General features: G+C 53.0%; 5 protein-coding genes across 5 annotated transcripts; 3 read left to right on the top strand and 2 right to left on the bottom strand.

Annotated features, from left to right (window-relative positions):
• Window positions 1–34: 34 nt before the first annotated feature.
• On the bottom strand, window positions 35–2,137 carry Z519_04192 (uncharacterized protein; the record flags this gene model as incomplete). The annotated part of the gene is made up of 9 exons (XM_016761938.1): window positions 35–371; window positions 433–501; window positions 554–846; window positions 931–1,036; window positions 1,105–1,260; window positions 1,311–1,426; window positions 1,494–1,573; window positions 1,621–1,688; window positions 1,746–2,137. 9 exons carry the CDS (start codon window positions 2,135–2,137, stop codon window positions 35–37), a joined length of 1,617 nt encoding a protein of 538 aa, XP_016622276.1.
• An 852-nt stretch (window positions 2,138–2,989) lies between these two features.
• Z519_04191 (uncharacterized protein) lies at window positions 2,990–5,181 on the top strand (the record flags this gene model as incomplete). Its single annotated transcript, XM_016761937.1, has 6 exons — window positions 2,990–3,092; window positions 3,164–3,414; window positions 3,469–3,626; window positions 3,687–4,740; window positions 4,790–4,938; window positions 5,019–5,181. The coding sequence occupies 6 exons, from the start codon at window positions 2,990–2,992 to the stop codon at window positions 5,179–5,181; spliced, it is 1,878 nt and encodes a 625-aa protein (XP_016622275.1).
• An 899-nt stretch (window positions 5,182–6,080) lies between these two features.
• On the top strand, window positions 6,081–10,193 carry Z519_04190 (uncharacterized protein; the record flags this gene model as incomplete). The annotated part of the gene is made up of 1 exon (XM_016761936.1): window positions 6,081–10,193. The coding sequence occupies one exon, from the start codon at window positions 6,081–6,083 to the stop codon at window positions 10,191–10,193; it is 4,113 nt and encodes a 1,370-aa protein (XP_016622274.1).
• Window positions 10,194–10,652: 459 nt separating this feature from the next.
• On the bottom strand, window positions 10,653–12,335 carry Z519_04189 (uncharacterized protein; the record flags this gene model as incomplete). The annotated part of the gene is made up of 1 exon (XM_016761935.1): window positions 10,653–12,335. The coding sequence occupies one exon, from the start codon at window positions 12,333–12,335 to the stop codon at window positions 10,653–10,655; it is 1,683 nt and encodes a 560-aa protein (XP_016622273.1).
• A 1,016-nt stretch (window positions 12,336–13,351) lies between these two features.
• Z519_04188 (uncharacterized protein) lies at window positions 13,352–16,218 on the top strand (the record flags this gene model as incomplete). Its single annotated transcript, XM_016761934.1, has 5 exons — window positions 13,352–13,550; window positions 13,604–14,298; window positions 14,343–14,369; window positions 14,416–14,765; window positions 14,820–16,218. 5 exons carry the CDS (start codon window positions 13,352–13,354, stop codon window positions 16,216–16,218), a joined length of 2,670 nt encoding a protein of 889 aa, XP_016622272.1.
• Window positions 16,219–17,146: the final 928 nt, after the last annotated feature.

Below are 17,146 nucleotides of genomic sequence, written 5' to 3'. Positions count from 1 at the left end.
TTGCCGAGCACATACTCGATGAATATAGCAATGCCTACACTGAAGCTCGCTTCTCTACACTAGCTCTTCTCACGTGTTCAACCTCGTGTTCTACCCCTCCAGCGGGTTTGGGACCAACATAGTCTTTTCTTGCACCAAGGAACCACCAAACCGTGACGAAAATTGTCAGACCACCCCAGATCAAACAGGCATAATTCATGGTTTCCGCATCCGTGGGCAAAGCGAAAGGAAAACAGTAGATGACGAACCAGACAGTCATGTATCCACACGCAATCATATTCAGCGCGACCCCAAATTTTCCCAGTTGAAACGGGCCGAATTTGACGTTTTTGCGACCGGTCAGAAGATGAGGCAGGATTGCTGCGATATAGCTGTTCCCAAATTAGCAACTCCAGATGCAATGTCTCACTTGGAGATCCCATCTGAAAATACCTTGAAGAAGACATTAGCACGAAGCTGCCAACGAATGCATTGAAGGCCGTAGCACTCCCAACATAGATGCTACATTATCTATCGTCAGCCATTTGCCGGACGTAATGTCTAGAACACTTACCAGCCCAGAACAGTCACCAGACAGCCACACACCAGAGTTGCATAGAGAGGCATTTCGAACCTCTGGGACACTTTGCTGATATACTGAGGAAACGGAGTCGCTCTGTCTCGTCCGAGCGTCCATAATGTCCTGCCGGCTGTGATATATACGCCTACCAAGCAGGTTGCGATGCAGAAGAGGAATGGACACAGCAAGCCAATGGCACCTCCAGCTGACCCGGTGGCCTGGCGATATATCTCGGCAAGTGGGAACGGCGCATTGAATAGTGCGTCATAGTCGTTTATTGCATACATCTGGAAAATCTGTCAGCAACTAACAACGATGCCAGGCGCTATGACATGATCTTCGCCAAAACGTTTGGGAGATGGGAAACTTACGATCGCAATGATATAGCAGAGTCCGCTGACGAATCCGATGCTCATTTGCAGCCCGATAGCGATTGGAATGTTCTTGCTAGGATACGGAACCTCCTCGGCGATGTGACTGTTGTGCGGCAAAAGGTCAGCTTTGCATATTCACTGCGGTCGTGAGGTTGTGCTTATTGAACGAACCTCACGGCATCTGGCGTTCCGACAGAGTATGCGCCGTTCAGCATTCCGGCAACAAACACAAACCCGTTAGGATATCCTATGTCAGCAGTCCATTCGGTCCAGACTAAACTAGAAGAGGCATGTGGTGGGTGTCCGCCGGATCCTGGTATTGCGGCCCTAGAAACAATTAATCCTTCTTCTTTTATCACATCAACGGTGAGACCTACACAACGATAATAGTAACTAGGAGACCGCCCAGTAGGAGGACGATGCCTACAGTATTCAAGTAAGGCATCGCCCTGTTGAACAGGCAGACGCACAGGCAAGCAATCCAGGTTACAATCTGAATCACTCGTCAGCCAATGCCCACTACCGGGCCTGCCTCGCCCCGGCGCTTGTTCCCGACCTACCAGATACGTCACAAAGACATGCCACCGCTTCGCAGTGAAGTCGCTGTGCTCGAGAGCATACATCTGCACGAACGTGTTTGCTGTCGAGAATGAGCTTCATATCGGTCAGCAAGAGGGGGCCACAAACCGAGGATGAAGCTCATTGATGCTGCACCAAACACCCATGCCAGCCAGTTCCAGTATCCGGCAAAGAATCTGTAGTCACGGACTGTCAGGCAATTTGATGAGCATCATTTTGAAGATGGAGCATACCCAACCAGGCGACCCCATTTTTTGCCTGGAGTTACTGAAGCCCAATGATAAACCCCAGCGCTGGAAGGTATGGCCGAAGCCAATTCCGCCAATGATGCAGCCACTATCCAGTAGAAAACCGAAACTGCAATGAACTCATAGATGACTCCTGGAGGACCGCCGTTGAAGATGGCGACGAGGATCGACCCCCCGACAGCCGGCCATACGGTTCCAACTACAAGACCGACCCCAGCAGCGGCGAGAAGGCTGAAGTTCCGCTCGAGTTCCTGTACGTGGCCAGAAGCATTGATGAGCTCAGTGACTCCCGTGTCCGCGGTGTCCGCAGTGTTTGACGGGGAGTCGGTCGCGACCTCATTAGGCATAGGATCTTTCTTGTCATCCACGCTTGACATATTTGCGATTGTCACTAAAAGGTAACTGACAGCAAAACTAACGGGGAAGGGAAAAGAAGAAAGGAAACCCGACGCTGCTATATACTCATCTTCACTATCAGCATCTCTGGGAAAGAGTCAGATAGGGGCGTCTCGCCCAGAGCATAGACCACGTTCGACGGGCAGGACACTCGGATCTGCGCTCGGTATTGATATCGGAGGGCATCCACTAATCAGCGCAGGATCCGGGATTCTTGGTTGATTCAATCAGTCGCTGACCCAGTGCTTTCTTGAGACCAGCCGAGCCACGAAGACGACGTCGCTTAGGATCCAATTGGCAAACTTGGAGACAAGCGATAAATCCAGTCCAAGTTTCAGATAGGGGAGCGAGCGGAGGGAGATAGCTGACACCAAATGTCAAGTAAGAAATCGAGCTTCAGGCACTCCATAGCCAAAGTCTCGAAGCCTGGTTTGGACTGGAGGCTAAATTTAATCAGGCAGGAGCGAACCATCCCCCCGGCACCCACGAGGCCAGTGCAGTTCTCCACCTTTGGCGTTGACCTAAAAAGAAAACTTTTCCAGAGACTCGGAGACGACGAGAGAGCATGGATGAGAAGCCGTACGATCTTGGCTCGAGGTGTTCTGAGAATCGAATCAACGACTCCAGCGGTATCTTAGGTGATTACAGGGGGGCCGCGTCCAATTCCATACAGCTTGACGGGCAGCTTCGTCCCCTCAAGTCCCCTCCACATTCTCAGCCTTGAGCTGCTACACGGACATGTCCGTTGAGGGAGGTTGATGGTGTAGACATCAAACCGCTGCCTTTGTAGGAGAGTGCGAATATCATCCAGGTCGACTGTCTTTATGTCCATCATGGCTGGAAGCTCGGTCACGTTCTTAGGACTCGAGGGTCTTCATGTCTTCATCACAGGGTCCGCAGGGGGGATTGGAGGTGCTGCAGTAAAGGAATTTCTCGGTATGCGTTCATCCCACATAGTACCTCATATATATATGCACTCGAGAGCAAGAATTGACTGTCATCCTCAGCTCTTGGGTGTCGCGTCACGGCATTTGACCGGAGATCCATTGATGTCTCAAAGCTATGTTCAACTCCAGAGCAGTCGTCGAGGCTTTTCACGACTCAGGGCGACCTGACGTCTGAAAAATCTGTCTCTGAAGCTTTCCAAGCCGCAACAGACCACTTCGGCCCCTTGAACATCTTAATAGCCAATGCAGGAATTACTGATGAAAGCTCTCATCCGCCAATATGGGAGATCGAGGAGAGTCTATGGGACAAGGTTGGATATATTCCAAAGAGCCTTCAACTGTGCATTTTTACTTATATAACGAAGGTCAACACCAACAACATCAAGGGCACGTTCTTAACGGTCAAGCAGTTCTTGCTCTCAGTGAAGAAGGCACAAGAAGCCAAAGGAACGGAACTTGACAACGTGTCTATTGTCATCACAGGTTCGGAAACTGGAAAGTTCGGCCAAGAAGGGCACGCAGAGTCAGTATTACTCAGGAACCCCAGGAAATTGCCAAAGGAGATACTGAAACGAATGGGTAGATATGCTTCTGGCAAGGCAGGCTTGCAGTATGGCCTCGTTCGCACAGTGAAGAATGAAATTGTCCGACTGAATTCGAAAGCCCGGATTAATGCAGTGGCCCCCGGATGGGTAAACACCCCTCTCATCGGTGACCGCTTAGACGATCCGAGGGAGATGTGGGCAGAATGCCAGGCCACCGTTGCGTTGAAGAAGATTGCACAACCTGAAGACGTAGCGCGAGCTATGGCGTTCCTGGCTAGCCATCGTGCTGCTGGCCATATCTCTGGGGAATGCATTTCTGTCGATGGTGGGATGGAAGGCCGGGTTATTTGGCGAGAGGAGCACGTCCTCGGGAACAGTGGAAAGGAGACTAAGGTGCAAACGGTGACTATTCCTGCCTCATTAACTCCGGCTAAGAGGAAGCGGCGGATGCGAATTTGTCTCTCTGTTGACTTCGACGCCATATCAGGGTATCTGGGGACTGGTCATGATCCCCAGAACACACTCTCCGACTACTCAGCGGGCATTTTCAGCGCCAATGTCGGGGTCGGTAGGCTACTGCGCCTTTTCAAAAAGCACGGTATTTCCGACAAACTCACTTGGTTCGTCCCCGGCCACAGTCTTGAAACATTCCCATCGCAAGCGCGGGAGATCGCTGAAAGTGGAGCGGAGATTGGACTCCATGGGTATAGCCACGAGGGAGCATATGCGATGACCGTTCAACAGGAGAAAGACGTTTTGCAGAAATGCATTGACTTGATAACAGTGCTCCGACAAGGTAAGAAGCCAGTCGGCTATCGAGCACCTCTCTACCAAATCCGAGAGACAACCGTCCAGCTTCTCCAGGACCACGACTTCCTCTATGACAGCAGCATGAACGCACACGATTCTTTACCTTACTACCTAGTGAACCCCTTTCCACAAGAGCCACCCCATGTCCCGGATTACAAAAAGGAGGCCAGGAGCTGGATGGTCCCCACCCCTGTACCCGAACAGCCGCAGCCAGGAACCGCCGAAGCCGACAAGGCTCTGGTGGAGATACCCGGAAGCTGGTATACAGAGGACATGACACCTGTGAGTTGCCTGGGTTCTGCAGAAATGACCTCACTGCTGACTCTATCAGCTCGGCTTTTATCCCTACTCGGCCAACACGCAAGGCTACGTTGGTGTAGATCTTGTGGAAAAGATGTGGTGGGATAGGTTCGAGTGGCTATGGGAAAATGAAAGCTGGTTGGATGAAGGGCCTGGGAAAGGTTATGGCTCCGTATATCCGTGAGTCACACTAATGCTGCTGCCATAAGCCATTCATCCGTTTGAGGCAATTTGCTAATCAAGGAAATGGCCTTTTGTAGGATGATCTGGCACCCCGAAAGTGCTGGTCGAGCACATATTGTGGGCATGATTGATCGATTCATCGGGAGGCTAGTGCTGCGGCAACACGCAGCAGGGGGCGGCGAAATCACATTCGAGACGATGGAAGATGTCGCACAAAGCTGGAAACAACAACGCGCGTAGAGAACCCAGACAGGATATTGGGAGAGAACCTGGAATGTATAGGTTACGATTACCTAGGATTACCTCAGCCGTGGACGTGATGAAGTGGCTAGGCGGTGGCGTCCAGTAGCTCCTTCAGCCTTATGTGAGTTACTTGCATAGCTACTCGGGACGCTGTGAATAGATCTGGCCAGAAACGGTGGCAAAGGAGAAACTTGCCTTACTAGTTGCTCAAAAGGTATAAAGATCAGGGGGCCGGTGCTGACTCCAGCATTTGCTGATTCAGCCCTCGTGGGTGGAAGGAGGGGCGCTCGGGTAGAACCCTATAGCCTGTCCTGGAAGGGGCTGCCTGTAGATGGTCCGCAGGCTCTACGAACAAAAGGCTAGGGGCGCACTGGGCTTGCCCACCTAAACTAAAACCCCTTGAGCATGGCTAGGCGCACATGCCGCCCAGCAGCCGCCTGCATTGGAGTGGGTGTGGTGGCTCCGGTTAAGCGTCGCCCGGTCTCGAGATCCAGCTCGAAACCAGCCAGAGCGGCATCACCTACTAGTTCAATATCCCCTTCCTGGTTCGTGCTTCAATGTTGCAGAGCCCTGACAATCATGTCTGCTGTCGGACTGACACAAGAAAAAAGGATGATATACCCTTTACCGGCAAGCTTCGAGATCTTCCCTTCCTGTTGTTTCCATCCATAGCAGTGATTACTTGCTCGTTACCGCTCATGCCCACCTGACTTCGAGTGGCCCAACTGTCGCGACACTCACCATCCTCTATCCCCGTCAGCTGCTCAACTGCACCCTCTCCCCTCTCTCTTGCGCTCTCTAGTTGCTCCTTTCCTACCGTCTCCCGCCTCTTCAAGGCGGTCCTTCTCCCCTCAAATCGTCCTGACCACATCCTTAATGTCTTGTTAGGTGCAATAATGTCCCACTCAGATCCCCTCGCCACGCCGCCGAAACAAGGCGAACCCGTCCCTCCCATCATCCTAGAGGAAGCACAAGCTGCTGCTGCTGCTGCCCAAGAGGAGGCCTGTGGCGGACCAAAAGAGCCTACAGTCTCCAATTCTTCTCCGGAAGGCCACATACGGCATCATGGCGGCGTCTCTCCACATCTGGAGGAAGTTCCTCCACCGGCCTACAATGGCGCGGAGTACGGGCAGCTAGACATAAGTCAGAATGGCCTTGATACAGGTGCACGGATAGCCAGTGATGGCCGAGTTAATATCAATATCAACCAACACAAGGGCAAACTCACGAGCCTTCTCTTACCTGCTCTGCGCCGCCAATTGGAGTTGTCACGACAGAAACCTCCTGCAGAACCTCCGATTCCCGAGGGTCTGGGAGAAGTAGACGGCCTGCCCCCACCGCCGATGAACATTGTGATTCAGATAGTGGGCAGCAGAGGAGATGTGCAACCGTTTGTTGCCCTAGGTCAAGTGCTGAAGAACAAGTACAAGCACCGTGTCAGAATCGCAACCCATCCCACATTCAAACAGTTCGTCACCGAGAATGGTCTGGAATTCTTCAGCATAGGAGGGGATCCTGCCGAACTCATGGCGTTCATGGTCAAGAATCCGGGCCTTATGCCGGGTATGGACTCTCTCAAAAATGGAGACGTGGGCAAACGAAGAAAGGGCATCTACGAAATCGTTACAGGCTGTTGGAGATCTTGCATTGAGGCTGGAAATGGCATGGGCACGCCAGTTAACGATGACAATATGGATACGCGCAGCTTCGACAGTGCCATGTCCTTCGGCATGGATCCGACCTTGAAGCCCTTTGTTGCGGATGCAATCATCGCCAATCCGCCCAGTTTCGCCCATGTGCATATTGCAGAGAAGTTAGGCATTCCTCTCCACCTGATGTTCACCATGCCCTGGTCACCGACGCAATCTTTCCCACATCCTCTCGCCAACATCATCTCCTCCAATACGGACTCCAGCATTACGAACTTTGTCACCTATGCTTTGGTGGACATGTTGACCTGGCAGGGCTTAGGAGATGTTATCAACAGATTTCGAGAAAGAAGCCTGGGCCTGGATCCCGTGAGTATCATGTGGGCTCCTGGGATGGTTAGTCGATTGCGCATCCCGTGGACTTACTGTTGGTCGCCTGCTTTGATCCCGAAACCACCAGACTGGGGCAACTATATCGACATCTCGGGCTTCTTCTTCCTCAACCTATCCACGAATTATTCACCACCGCAGGACCTGGCGGATTTTTTGGCTGCCGGGCCGCCTCCTGTGTACATTGGATTTGGCTCAATCGTGGTCGATGATCCAAATGCCATGACCAGGATGATATTTGACGCCATCAAAAAGACTGGCCAACGAGCGATAGTCTCCAAGGGCTGGGGTGGGCTCGGTGCCAGCGAGTTAGGAATACCGGAAGGTGTCTTCATGATCGGCAACTGCCCCCACGACTGGCTGTTCCGGCATGTTTCTTGTGTCGTGCATCACGGCGGCGCCGGTACAACCGCTGCCGGTATATTAGCCGGTCGACCAACGGTGGTAGTCCCATTTTTTGGCGATCAACCGTTCTGGGGTTCGATGACTGCCAGAGCCGGGGCAGGTCCTGTGCCTATTGCCTACAAGAACTTGAATGCTGATAAACTCGCGCACTCGATTTTGGAAGCGTTAAAGCCGGAGTCACTCGAGCGCGCGAAGGAATTGAGCATGAAGATCAAAGCGGAGGATGGTTGTGATGCTGGTGCGCAGTCTTTCCACAAGCAATTGCACATGTCGAACCTCAGATGCTCCTTGGATCCGTCACGTATTGCTGTGTGGCGCGTAAAACGAACAGATATTCGTCTGTCGCCGCTTGCAGCCACGGTCCTCGGGACTGAAGGTCTCCTAGATTTCTCTGACCTGAAACTCTACCGACCCCGAGAGTATGAGACAGAGGACGGCCCTTGGGAGCCAATATCTGGTGGCGCAGCCGCCTTGATTGGAACACTCGGAAATCTCTCCATGGGTATCGCAGATTTCCCTGTTGAAATCCTAAAGTCTTTGAAGACAGCTTCAGGAGAACTGAAAGAAATCCACGAGAGACACTCAAGCAGTGGTACTTCCACACCCACCGTATCTTCGGAACGACTCTCTTCTGAAGCTGCAAATGCCACAGCGGGAGCTATCACACCTGTCCAGTCTCAGCAATCGATTTCCTCGGGAACAACCGCCGCGCCAGCACCTTCATCCATGTCCACAGTCTTGACGGCTGACGGATCGTCCAAAGTTTCCCGCCATCACCGGCACGGTAGCTGGTCTCACCACCGATCTCGATCTCGCTCCGGTTCGCCGTCACCAAATGGGAATCATGACCCCTGCGTCGGTGAAGAAGTCGGCCAAGTGTCTCTGGAAACTGCAATATCCGGTGCTAAAGCCGCTGGTAAAATCATTTCCGCCGGCGTCAAGTCCCCTATGGATTTCACACTATCTCTAGCAAAGGGATTCCACAATGCACCTAAGTTATATGGAGATGACACTGTACGACAGAACGAAAAGATCGTGGGCCTTCATTCTGGCTTGCGAGTGGCAGGCAAAGAGTTCGGGTATGGCTTCTACGACGGTATAACTGGCCTCGTCACCCAGCCTTTGGCAGGGGCGAAGAAAGAGGGTGCGGCTGGTTTCTTCAAGGGGGCAGCCAAGGGTCTCGGCGGTTTGGTCCTCAAGCCAGCCGCGGGCATTTGGGGACTCCCAGGATACACTGCAAAAGGCATCTACAGCGAAATTTCCAAACATTTTGGGAGTTCCGTGCAGAATTACATCATTGCGGCTCGGACAGCCCAAGGTTTTGAGGATTGGAAGAGCAGTACACCAGAAGAGAGGCAACGGATTGTCACCGCCTGGAAAGATGGCAGGCTGGAAACTCGAAAGCATGGACAACTCTACGGAAACGACCGCAAGGTCGCAATTGAGAGCCACATCATCACGAGGACCAACACCGACTCGGTTGAACTGGTTCACGGATTCAGAAATACCAGGCACCTTAGCTGGGACGAAAGAAAGGCTCTTGCTGAGCGAAGGGATCAGCTGAAAAAGGAAGAAAAAGAACTACAACGCCGCGAGAAAGAGATCAGGAAGGAGGAGAGAAGAAAAAGCAAAGCTGGCGGCAAAATCAAGAGCCGATGCAAATTCTGTCCTTTTGACCACAACACCAGCCACCATCTCAAGCACAGCCATTCTCTCTCAAGTTTGGAGTCTTCCCTCAGCCTTGGCCAGACGCCGTCGCAGTCGCGAGAAGACAACGTTCTAGCTGACTATGAGCATGCAATCAAGCACTCCGTGAGTTCGACTAGCACAGGCAACCCCTTGGAGGATGCCGTCATTGAAAGGGCACTACGAGCGAGTCTCCTCGAATTGCACAGTTCAGGTCACGATCCAAACAAGTATTCTGATGCTGCATATCAACAAGCTATCCAAGCGAGTATCCGAGAATTCAAGAGGGCTCAAGAAGAGCATGCCCGGCGGAGCGGTGCCTTGCCCACAGCCACAGAGAAGCCGTTGGAAAAGCATGACCTCGAACTCGAAAACGCTCTGGCACAGAGCCTGGAAGAGCACAGGCAATCTCAGGCTGCGAGAGAACAGAATCTAGAGCTAGGGCATGAAGATCATCATCATCTGGATGATAGTGACTCTGGAATTGACACGGACTACGATGAAAGTTTCATGCGCAAGGTTGAGGAGACTAAAAAACTACACACTGAGAATGAACGGAAGAAGAGAGAACTTACAGCACACGAGGCCTCGCTTCCGGCCACGAATGAACAGGACGGACCAATCACGGACACAAAGGAAGTAACAGCCGATGAAAATGAAAATGATGAGTTACAACGGGCAATAACGGCATCGGAGGAGGACGAGAAGAGGCGCCAGGAACAACTCGAGAGGGAAAGAACAGAGGAAGAGATTGTGCTGGAGTACGTGAAGAAGCAAAGCCTGATTGAGGAGGAACTGAAGCATGGGCAAGAGAAAGGCGGTGCCGCGATCGTTACGGAAGAGGAGAAGCTGATAGCGGGCTCGGAGGCTTCATCTTGACGAAACAAGACACGACATTCCTTGTTCAGAGCTAGAATTCGGGTACGACGGCAAACTTTACATTTGATGAAACTCGACGCGTGGAATGGACTGCTGCTTATCTGTTATGTGTTCTGGACTTTAACGAACATGGACTGAGCGGGGGAATTATTGCATGAATCACGATTGATGGCCTTCTGAGATACCAAAGAAACATACTACTACATGGCATTGACGAGAGTTAATACACGATGAACTACTCCCAACAAAGTGCCTGTACAGTCTTGTTCGCTCTAGCCTCTTAAGTACCAGGTGGTTCAGGCCTGCAGGATAAGTCTGAAAGTCATAGGGGTACCACGAGTTCAATTAGTCGTTGTACAAGATATTATGTGCGATGGACGGGATGGGCTGTCTTTCACCATTTGAGAACCTTTTGTTTTCATTTCAGTCCGTATATCGATATCCATGTCAGAATCGGTATCAATACACGCCTAGAGGGTACGCAGCCTTGTCTACATTCTTCGCCCCCAGCGGCAGGACGCGCGGGACTTGAGTGTAGGCTTTGGTGACCTCGACGGTCTCGTTCAAACCGGCCGTCACGGGCATTCGCCTAGCATGCAGCACATCGTCGATGGCCTTGGCGACCTGCAACAACGTGCCCTCGCTCCAGGGCAGGCCCAGGATCTCCATGCCAACGGGGATGCCGATTGGGGCGGTCGTCGAGGGCGGCGAGAAGCCGATGGGCATGGTGATGACGGGGGAGCCTGTCAAGGCGGCCAGGATGCCGTTGCGGCCTGACTGGCTCGGCGAGCCGATTGGGACGACCAGGTTTTTTTGTTCTGGGTAGATGACGCAGCTGAGTTTGTTGGTGAGGATGGTAGCGTGCAAGGACCGCGTGAGGTTGGCGATCAGCGACTGTTTGAGGTAGTACGAGGCGTTGGACGTCGACGAGACCAGCGCCGTCTCCACATACGAGTACTGAGACGGGATCACGAGGAATTCTGGAGTGCTCTGGTTGCGCGTGTAGAGTTGCGGCATCGTTCGAGGGTGTGGCCCCGTCAGATTGTCGGTCGAGAGATAGTGGTTGAGCATTTCGCGGTACTCGGACGTCTGGACGTCCATCTGTGCCGAGATCGAGGTCGCGTTGTAGGTTGTCGTATCGTTGATGTAGATCACGCTGGCGCCGTGAGACTGCAGCATGGAGATCACGTTGTCCATTGCGTTGTTGACCGGCGTGGTTTCGTTACTCGCCATCCGGTTGAAGAACCCTTCGAGCACCCCTACGCGGATCCCCGTCAGGTTTGCGCGGACACCCTGTGATATGAAGGAGGTGTAGTCGGTGCCCAGTACTGAGGGCGGGATTGCGGAGGTCACATTGTCTGCTGGGTCATAGCCAACGGAGGCCATGACCGTCAGGGCCGTCGCTATGTCCAAGGGGCATCGTCCTATCGCGCCGATGGTGTCTTGGGTGTATGAGATCGGGATGACGCCAGCGCGAGAAATCAGGCCCCGTGTCGGCCGGAAGCTGAACAGGCTGTTGGCGCTCGCTGGGCTTCGTAGGGAGTTCACCGTGTCAGTCCCCGTGCCAAACACGGCGAACGAGGCAGCAACTGCTGCGCCTGTGCCGCCTGAACTCCCTCCAGGCGTGCGGGTGAAGTCATACGGATTGATGGTTTGGCCGCCAAGGCTGGATACCGAGAGACCCTCGAGCGCGAGCTCGTGCAGATTCGACTTGCCCAAGATGACGGCGCCAGCGTCGCGGAAGGCGCGCACTGCAGGGCCGTCTTGAGCAGGCTTTGAAGCGTTCAGGGCCAGACAGCCGCCCGTCGAGGGCATGGGGAGGGCGTCATAGTTGTCCTTGAGCAAGATGGGGATGCAGAAGAGGGGCCCCGTGGCATTGCCTCGCGAAAGAGACTCGTCTAGCGAGTCGGCTATTGAGAGGGCATCTGGGTTCAGAGTGATGATGGCGTTGATGTCCGGGTTGAAGCGTTCGATCCGGGCGATGAAGGCGCTTACAATACCCCGGCAAGTAGTGAGGCCCGAGAATAGAGAGCTGTGGATGCTGGAGATGGTGGCTTCGCGGACATCGATTGGCGTTGTCTGGGTGAACGAGGAAGTGGGAAGCAAGAGGGAGAGTGCGAGGAGGCTGAGGACATACACCATCTTTGTCCTGTTTGGGTTGATCAACGCCTCGTCTCCTTGGATCTTGGACGTAGCATGTTTCTCGGCTGGGCTTATGGCTGCTGGAGGTATATATATGTATGTGTCTGTATCCATGCATGGTGTCTATACCATCGGTCAAGGTCTCCGGCCAACTGCCGGCGGCTCTAACACGGAGGAGATGCCCACCTTATCGCTAAGAGATGATCCTGACCTTCCAAATCTAGTTACAGAGGACATTGTTCATGGGAGGACATCTCCTTTGCTGGTACAGAAGATAGGTCGTCAGCCTTGCTAGAGCGTGATAAGGCTGTGTCAAGGGAGAATGTCAGAACAAGCCTGTTTGGAGGTGCGGGACTCGGGAGAGCAACACGAATACGAAGACAGATCGGGCCCTGGTCTTGGTGCTTATGTATTACACCGACCTCAATCACATCCTTTTTCCCTCCATCCTCCGTCTTCTATCCTGCCACTCGCCTGGTTAAAATACTCGGTGAAATGGTCCAATGTCACCGCTTGGCAGTGGCAGCTCTCCAGATTCCCAATGTTACTGTGTCCTTCTTCCTCCGCACTTTTAACCACTTTCGAATCTCCGACGACGGCACGGGATCTTTTAGTCAGGCACCTTGGCCTTTCCATTGGACTCTTACCTGCTCTTCCTCTGGAATGACCTTTTTCTACAGAACGCCTTTTCCAATCCGTGACTCCGCGCCAGGCTGATCGAAATACGACTCTGTGGGGTGAGCTGGAGCTTGACTGGGGAGCTTTTGCCTCTGAGCTACCTGTCTCCACGGCTTTGACTCGAGCTCTGACGTTGTGGGCGGCAACTTGTCGATCAGCTCATGCAGCTCCAACAAGGAATCATGACTCTTTGGCCAGCATTGCATCCGTCTGAGACGCATGACGGCAGGTGGTCGAGCGGAATTTTCTATGGTTCATAAGCAGGGCCGTCGCCCAACCTCAGTTGTGTAGAGGACTTCATCTATCTACCTATTGTCTAGAATACCGCCGTGGACAAGATGAAGTTGACTTCTGTTCTGTTTGCCCTTCTGACCTTTGGGGTTACTGCTGCTCAAAAGGCCTGCCCAGGCTACCGTGCTACCAACGTCCAGCAGAATGCGAATGGCTTGACCGCTGATCTCAATCTCGCAGGCCCAGCTTGTAACGTCTACGGCGCTGACTTGCAGAATCTCACCCTCACTGTTGAGTATCAGTCTGGTACGCTTGTTGCCTGCAAACCATCCATGTTCGGCTATTAACCCACCGTGAAGCTTCGAGGCTCCATGTAATCATCGAAGACCAGAACCAGACCGTCTATCAGGTTCCTGAGTCGGTTCTTCCTCGTCCTAATGCCACAGCAGGAACTACGGCCTCTAATTCTCAGCTTGTGTTTGACTACATAGAGAACCCTTTCAGCTTCTCTGTCTCTCGCTCCTCCGGAGAGGTCCTGTTCAACACGTCCGGGTCTCCCATCATCTTTGAGTCTCAATATCTCAGGCTCCGGACGTCGTTGCCCAGCCATCCAAATTTGTACGGCCTTGGTGAACACTCGGATCACTTCAGATTGAACATCTCCAATTACACCAGGACGTTGTGGTCCCGCGATGCTTATGGCATCCCCCAGGGCACCAATTTGTATGGGAATCATCCAGTATACATGGATCACCGAGGGTCGAATGGCACGCATGGAGTGCTGTTCTTGAACTCCAATGGCATGGACATCAAGATCAACGACACTGCTGGTCAATACCTCGAGTACAACACCCTCGGGGGCGTCTTGGACTTCTACTTTCTGGCCGGACCTTCTCCCATTGAAGTCTCCCAGCAAATCTCCGAGGTCGTCGGAAAACCTGCGATGATGGCGTATTGGACCTTTGGATTCCATCAATGCAGATATGGCTACAAGGATGTTTACGAAGTCGCCGAAGTCGTGCACAACTATAGCGCAGCCAACATACCGTTAGAGGTAGGCAACCACCCTCTGGTGACGATTCAGGCTAACACCTTTAGACCATGTGGACGGACATTGATTATATGGTAATACCATCAAAATCGTGCTGAGGAGCCACTGACACAGGGATAGGATGCCCGAAAGGTCTTCACTTTGGATCCACAACGCTTCCCTCTGCACAAGATGCGCGAGTTGGTAACTTATCTCCACGCACATCAGCAGCATTATATTATGATGGTTGATCCAGCAGTCGCGTATCAGAACTATTCGGCATTCAACAACGGCAACAACTCGGGTGTCTTCATGAAGAGGGCTGACGGGTCAGTCTTCGAGGGCGTCGTCTGGCCCGGCCCAACTGTGTTCCCAGATTGGTTCCATCCAGACACCCAAGACTATTGGAATAGCGAATTTACGTCCTTCTTCAGTCCCGAGACCGGGGTGGATATCTCAGGACTTTGGATTGACATGAACGAAGCCTCGAAGTATGAGCGATTCCGGCGCCGTCGTTTTGCAGCAGATTGCTGACTGTTACCCAGCTTCTGCAACTATCCATGCTCCAACCCGAGCGCATTTGCTGAAGCGAACGGATTTCCCCCCAAGCCGGCGGCACTGCGCAATGGCCCTGCTATTGCCCTCCCCGGCTTTCCGCCAGACTTCCAACCACCGTCGAATACTAAACGACAAGCACCAAATACAGGCAACATGCTCGGTCTCCCAGGACGGAAGCTGATCAACCCTCCTTACATGATCCAGAATGCTGCGGGTAGCTTGTCCAACAAGACATTGAACACCGACCTCGTTCATTACAACGGCCTTGTTGAATACGACACCCACAACCTGTACGGCACCATGATGTCGTCGACTTCACGTGGCGCTCTTCTCAATCGGCGTCCCGGCGAGCGACCACTGGTTATCACACGCAGCACCTTCCTTGGAGCCGGTGCCCATGTCGGCCATTGGACTGGGGACAACGTTGCCAACTGGGATCAATACGAAATCAGTATCTCAGACATGTTGAACTTTGCATCCATTTTCCAATTGCCCATGGTCGGTTCTGATGTTTGTGGATATTCTTCCAACTCTAGCGAAAGACTTTGTGCGCGCTGGATGATGCTGGGGGCTTTCCAAACATTTTTTCGCAACCACAATGAGCTCGGAGCCCGACCTCAGGAAGCCTACCGCTGGCCAATTACTGCTCAGGCGTCCCGGAACGCGATTGACATCCGCTACCGTGCTCTTGATTATCTCTATACCGCCTTTTGGACACAGACGCAAAATGGCAAGCCGGTTTTGAACCCTCTGTTCTATCTTTACCCCGAAGACACAAAGACATTTGGCATCGACGCTCAGTTCTTCTTTGGCGATTCGATGCTGGTGTCTCCCGTTACAGGTGCGAACAAAACGACAGTGCGTATGTATCTGCCTGACGACATATTCTACGACTGGAACGACGGATTTAGCCCGGTGCAAGGAAATGGGTCGATGACGACCTTGACCGACGTCAACTTCACCACCATCCCACTCCATGTCCGGGGCGGTGCAATTCTCCCTCTTCGAGTTGAGAGCGCCAACACTACAGCCGAGCTGCGTACGAAAGGATTCCATCTCTTGGTTGCGCCTGGCATGGATGGCACGGCAACCGGATCGCTCTACCTGGACGACGGGCTGATGATTGAGCAGCCCAGCACGTCATTTATCAACTTTACGTACACCAATGGAGCTTTCTCGATGTCGGGCGACTACAGTTATCCAGCCAACGTCAGCGTCGAAAGGATCACGGTTTGCAATGTCGGATCGGCGCCCCAAACCGTCAACATACCTGGTGCACCCAACACGACCTTTTCGTATGACAATGCAACTATGGCGGTCACAATCCACACCAGCATCCCATTGACGCAGGATGCTAGCTTCCAGTTGCCGGCATCCCAGAGTTAGTCACTAGTCTTGAGATGTGAGGCATGAGATGAAGCGAGGATTCATAGGACCAGCAGCCGAAGTACGGAGGATTGGGGTAGAGACCAAGTGCACCAGTTGCGCACAAGGCTGGCTCCCCCTACTCCCCGAGTGCTCCCTTTAGCAGAGACCACGTCCCACTACTCGTCAAGCCGTGCTGCTTTTATTTGTACATGTGATTTTCCCCTGTTTTCGTGTGTATCAAGTGGTCCGATGGTGCTATCTCAAGGCCGTGTCAGTCACACACTAGCCGAGTAGTCTCGAATCTCGAATCTCGGAACAGGGGCTGTGGCCGAGAAGAAGCGGTGAGGCAGCATTGACGTCGGAGGCTTTGTCGTTTTGTGCTGGCTGCAGAGTGCCAGCCAGAAGTCGATCGACCATGGTAGTGCCTGTCGGCCCGTTGACATGGTGAACAACCTTGTTTCGACCACGGTTTCGACGTCTGCACTGGGTGTGTATTATTTGGTGATATGGTGATATATCTATGAACTTCCCGCCCGTCACCAGGTCCCCCTCTGGTGCATCGTCCTCGCCTGTCCTCCTCCACTTGGCCGGCCGTTTATCGTGCCCCACATTGGGCAGGGCGAGAGAGCGACATTCTCCCACAGCCCGAGTCGTATTCGTCACAGAAGAATGAGGCCCCCGTTTGAAGGCAGCTTCAGCTCCCCAAACACAACCTGAGCCATCACGCCTTTGTTCGGTCCTACAAACATCTCCCTCGCCATCTATGTACTGACGAGGACTCGGCTTCCCACTCGTGGAATTGGCTGACTTGAAATCGACCTTGTCACGAGTTTCTCGGGTTGCATCTCCCCTCCCATTGCGGCCGGGTTCTTCCTCCTGGCAGCCCATCGGCCGATTGCTCGTTGCTGCGCTGCTGAAATGGGGCTTTGCTGCCCCTCACGGTTGG

The sequence above is a fragment of the Cladophialophora bantiana genome, assembly GCF_000835475.1.
Source record: "Cladophialophora bantiana CBS 173.52 unplaced genomic scaffold supercont1.5, whole genome shotgun sequence".
NCBI classification, from domain to species: domain Eukaryota; kingdom Fungi; phylum Ascomycota; class Eurotiomycetes; order Chaetothyriales; family Herpotrichiellaceae; genus Cladophialophora; species Cladophialophora bantiana.
The sequence above is the reverse complement of the archived record's forward strand: the minus strand, read 5'-3'. Positions and strand labels throughout refer to the sequence as shown.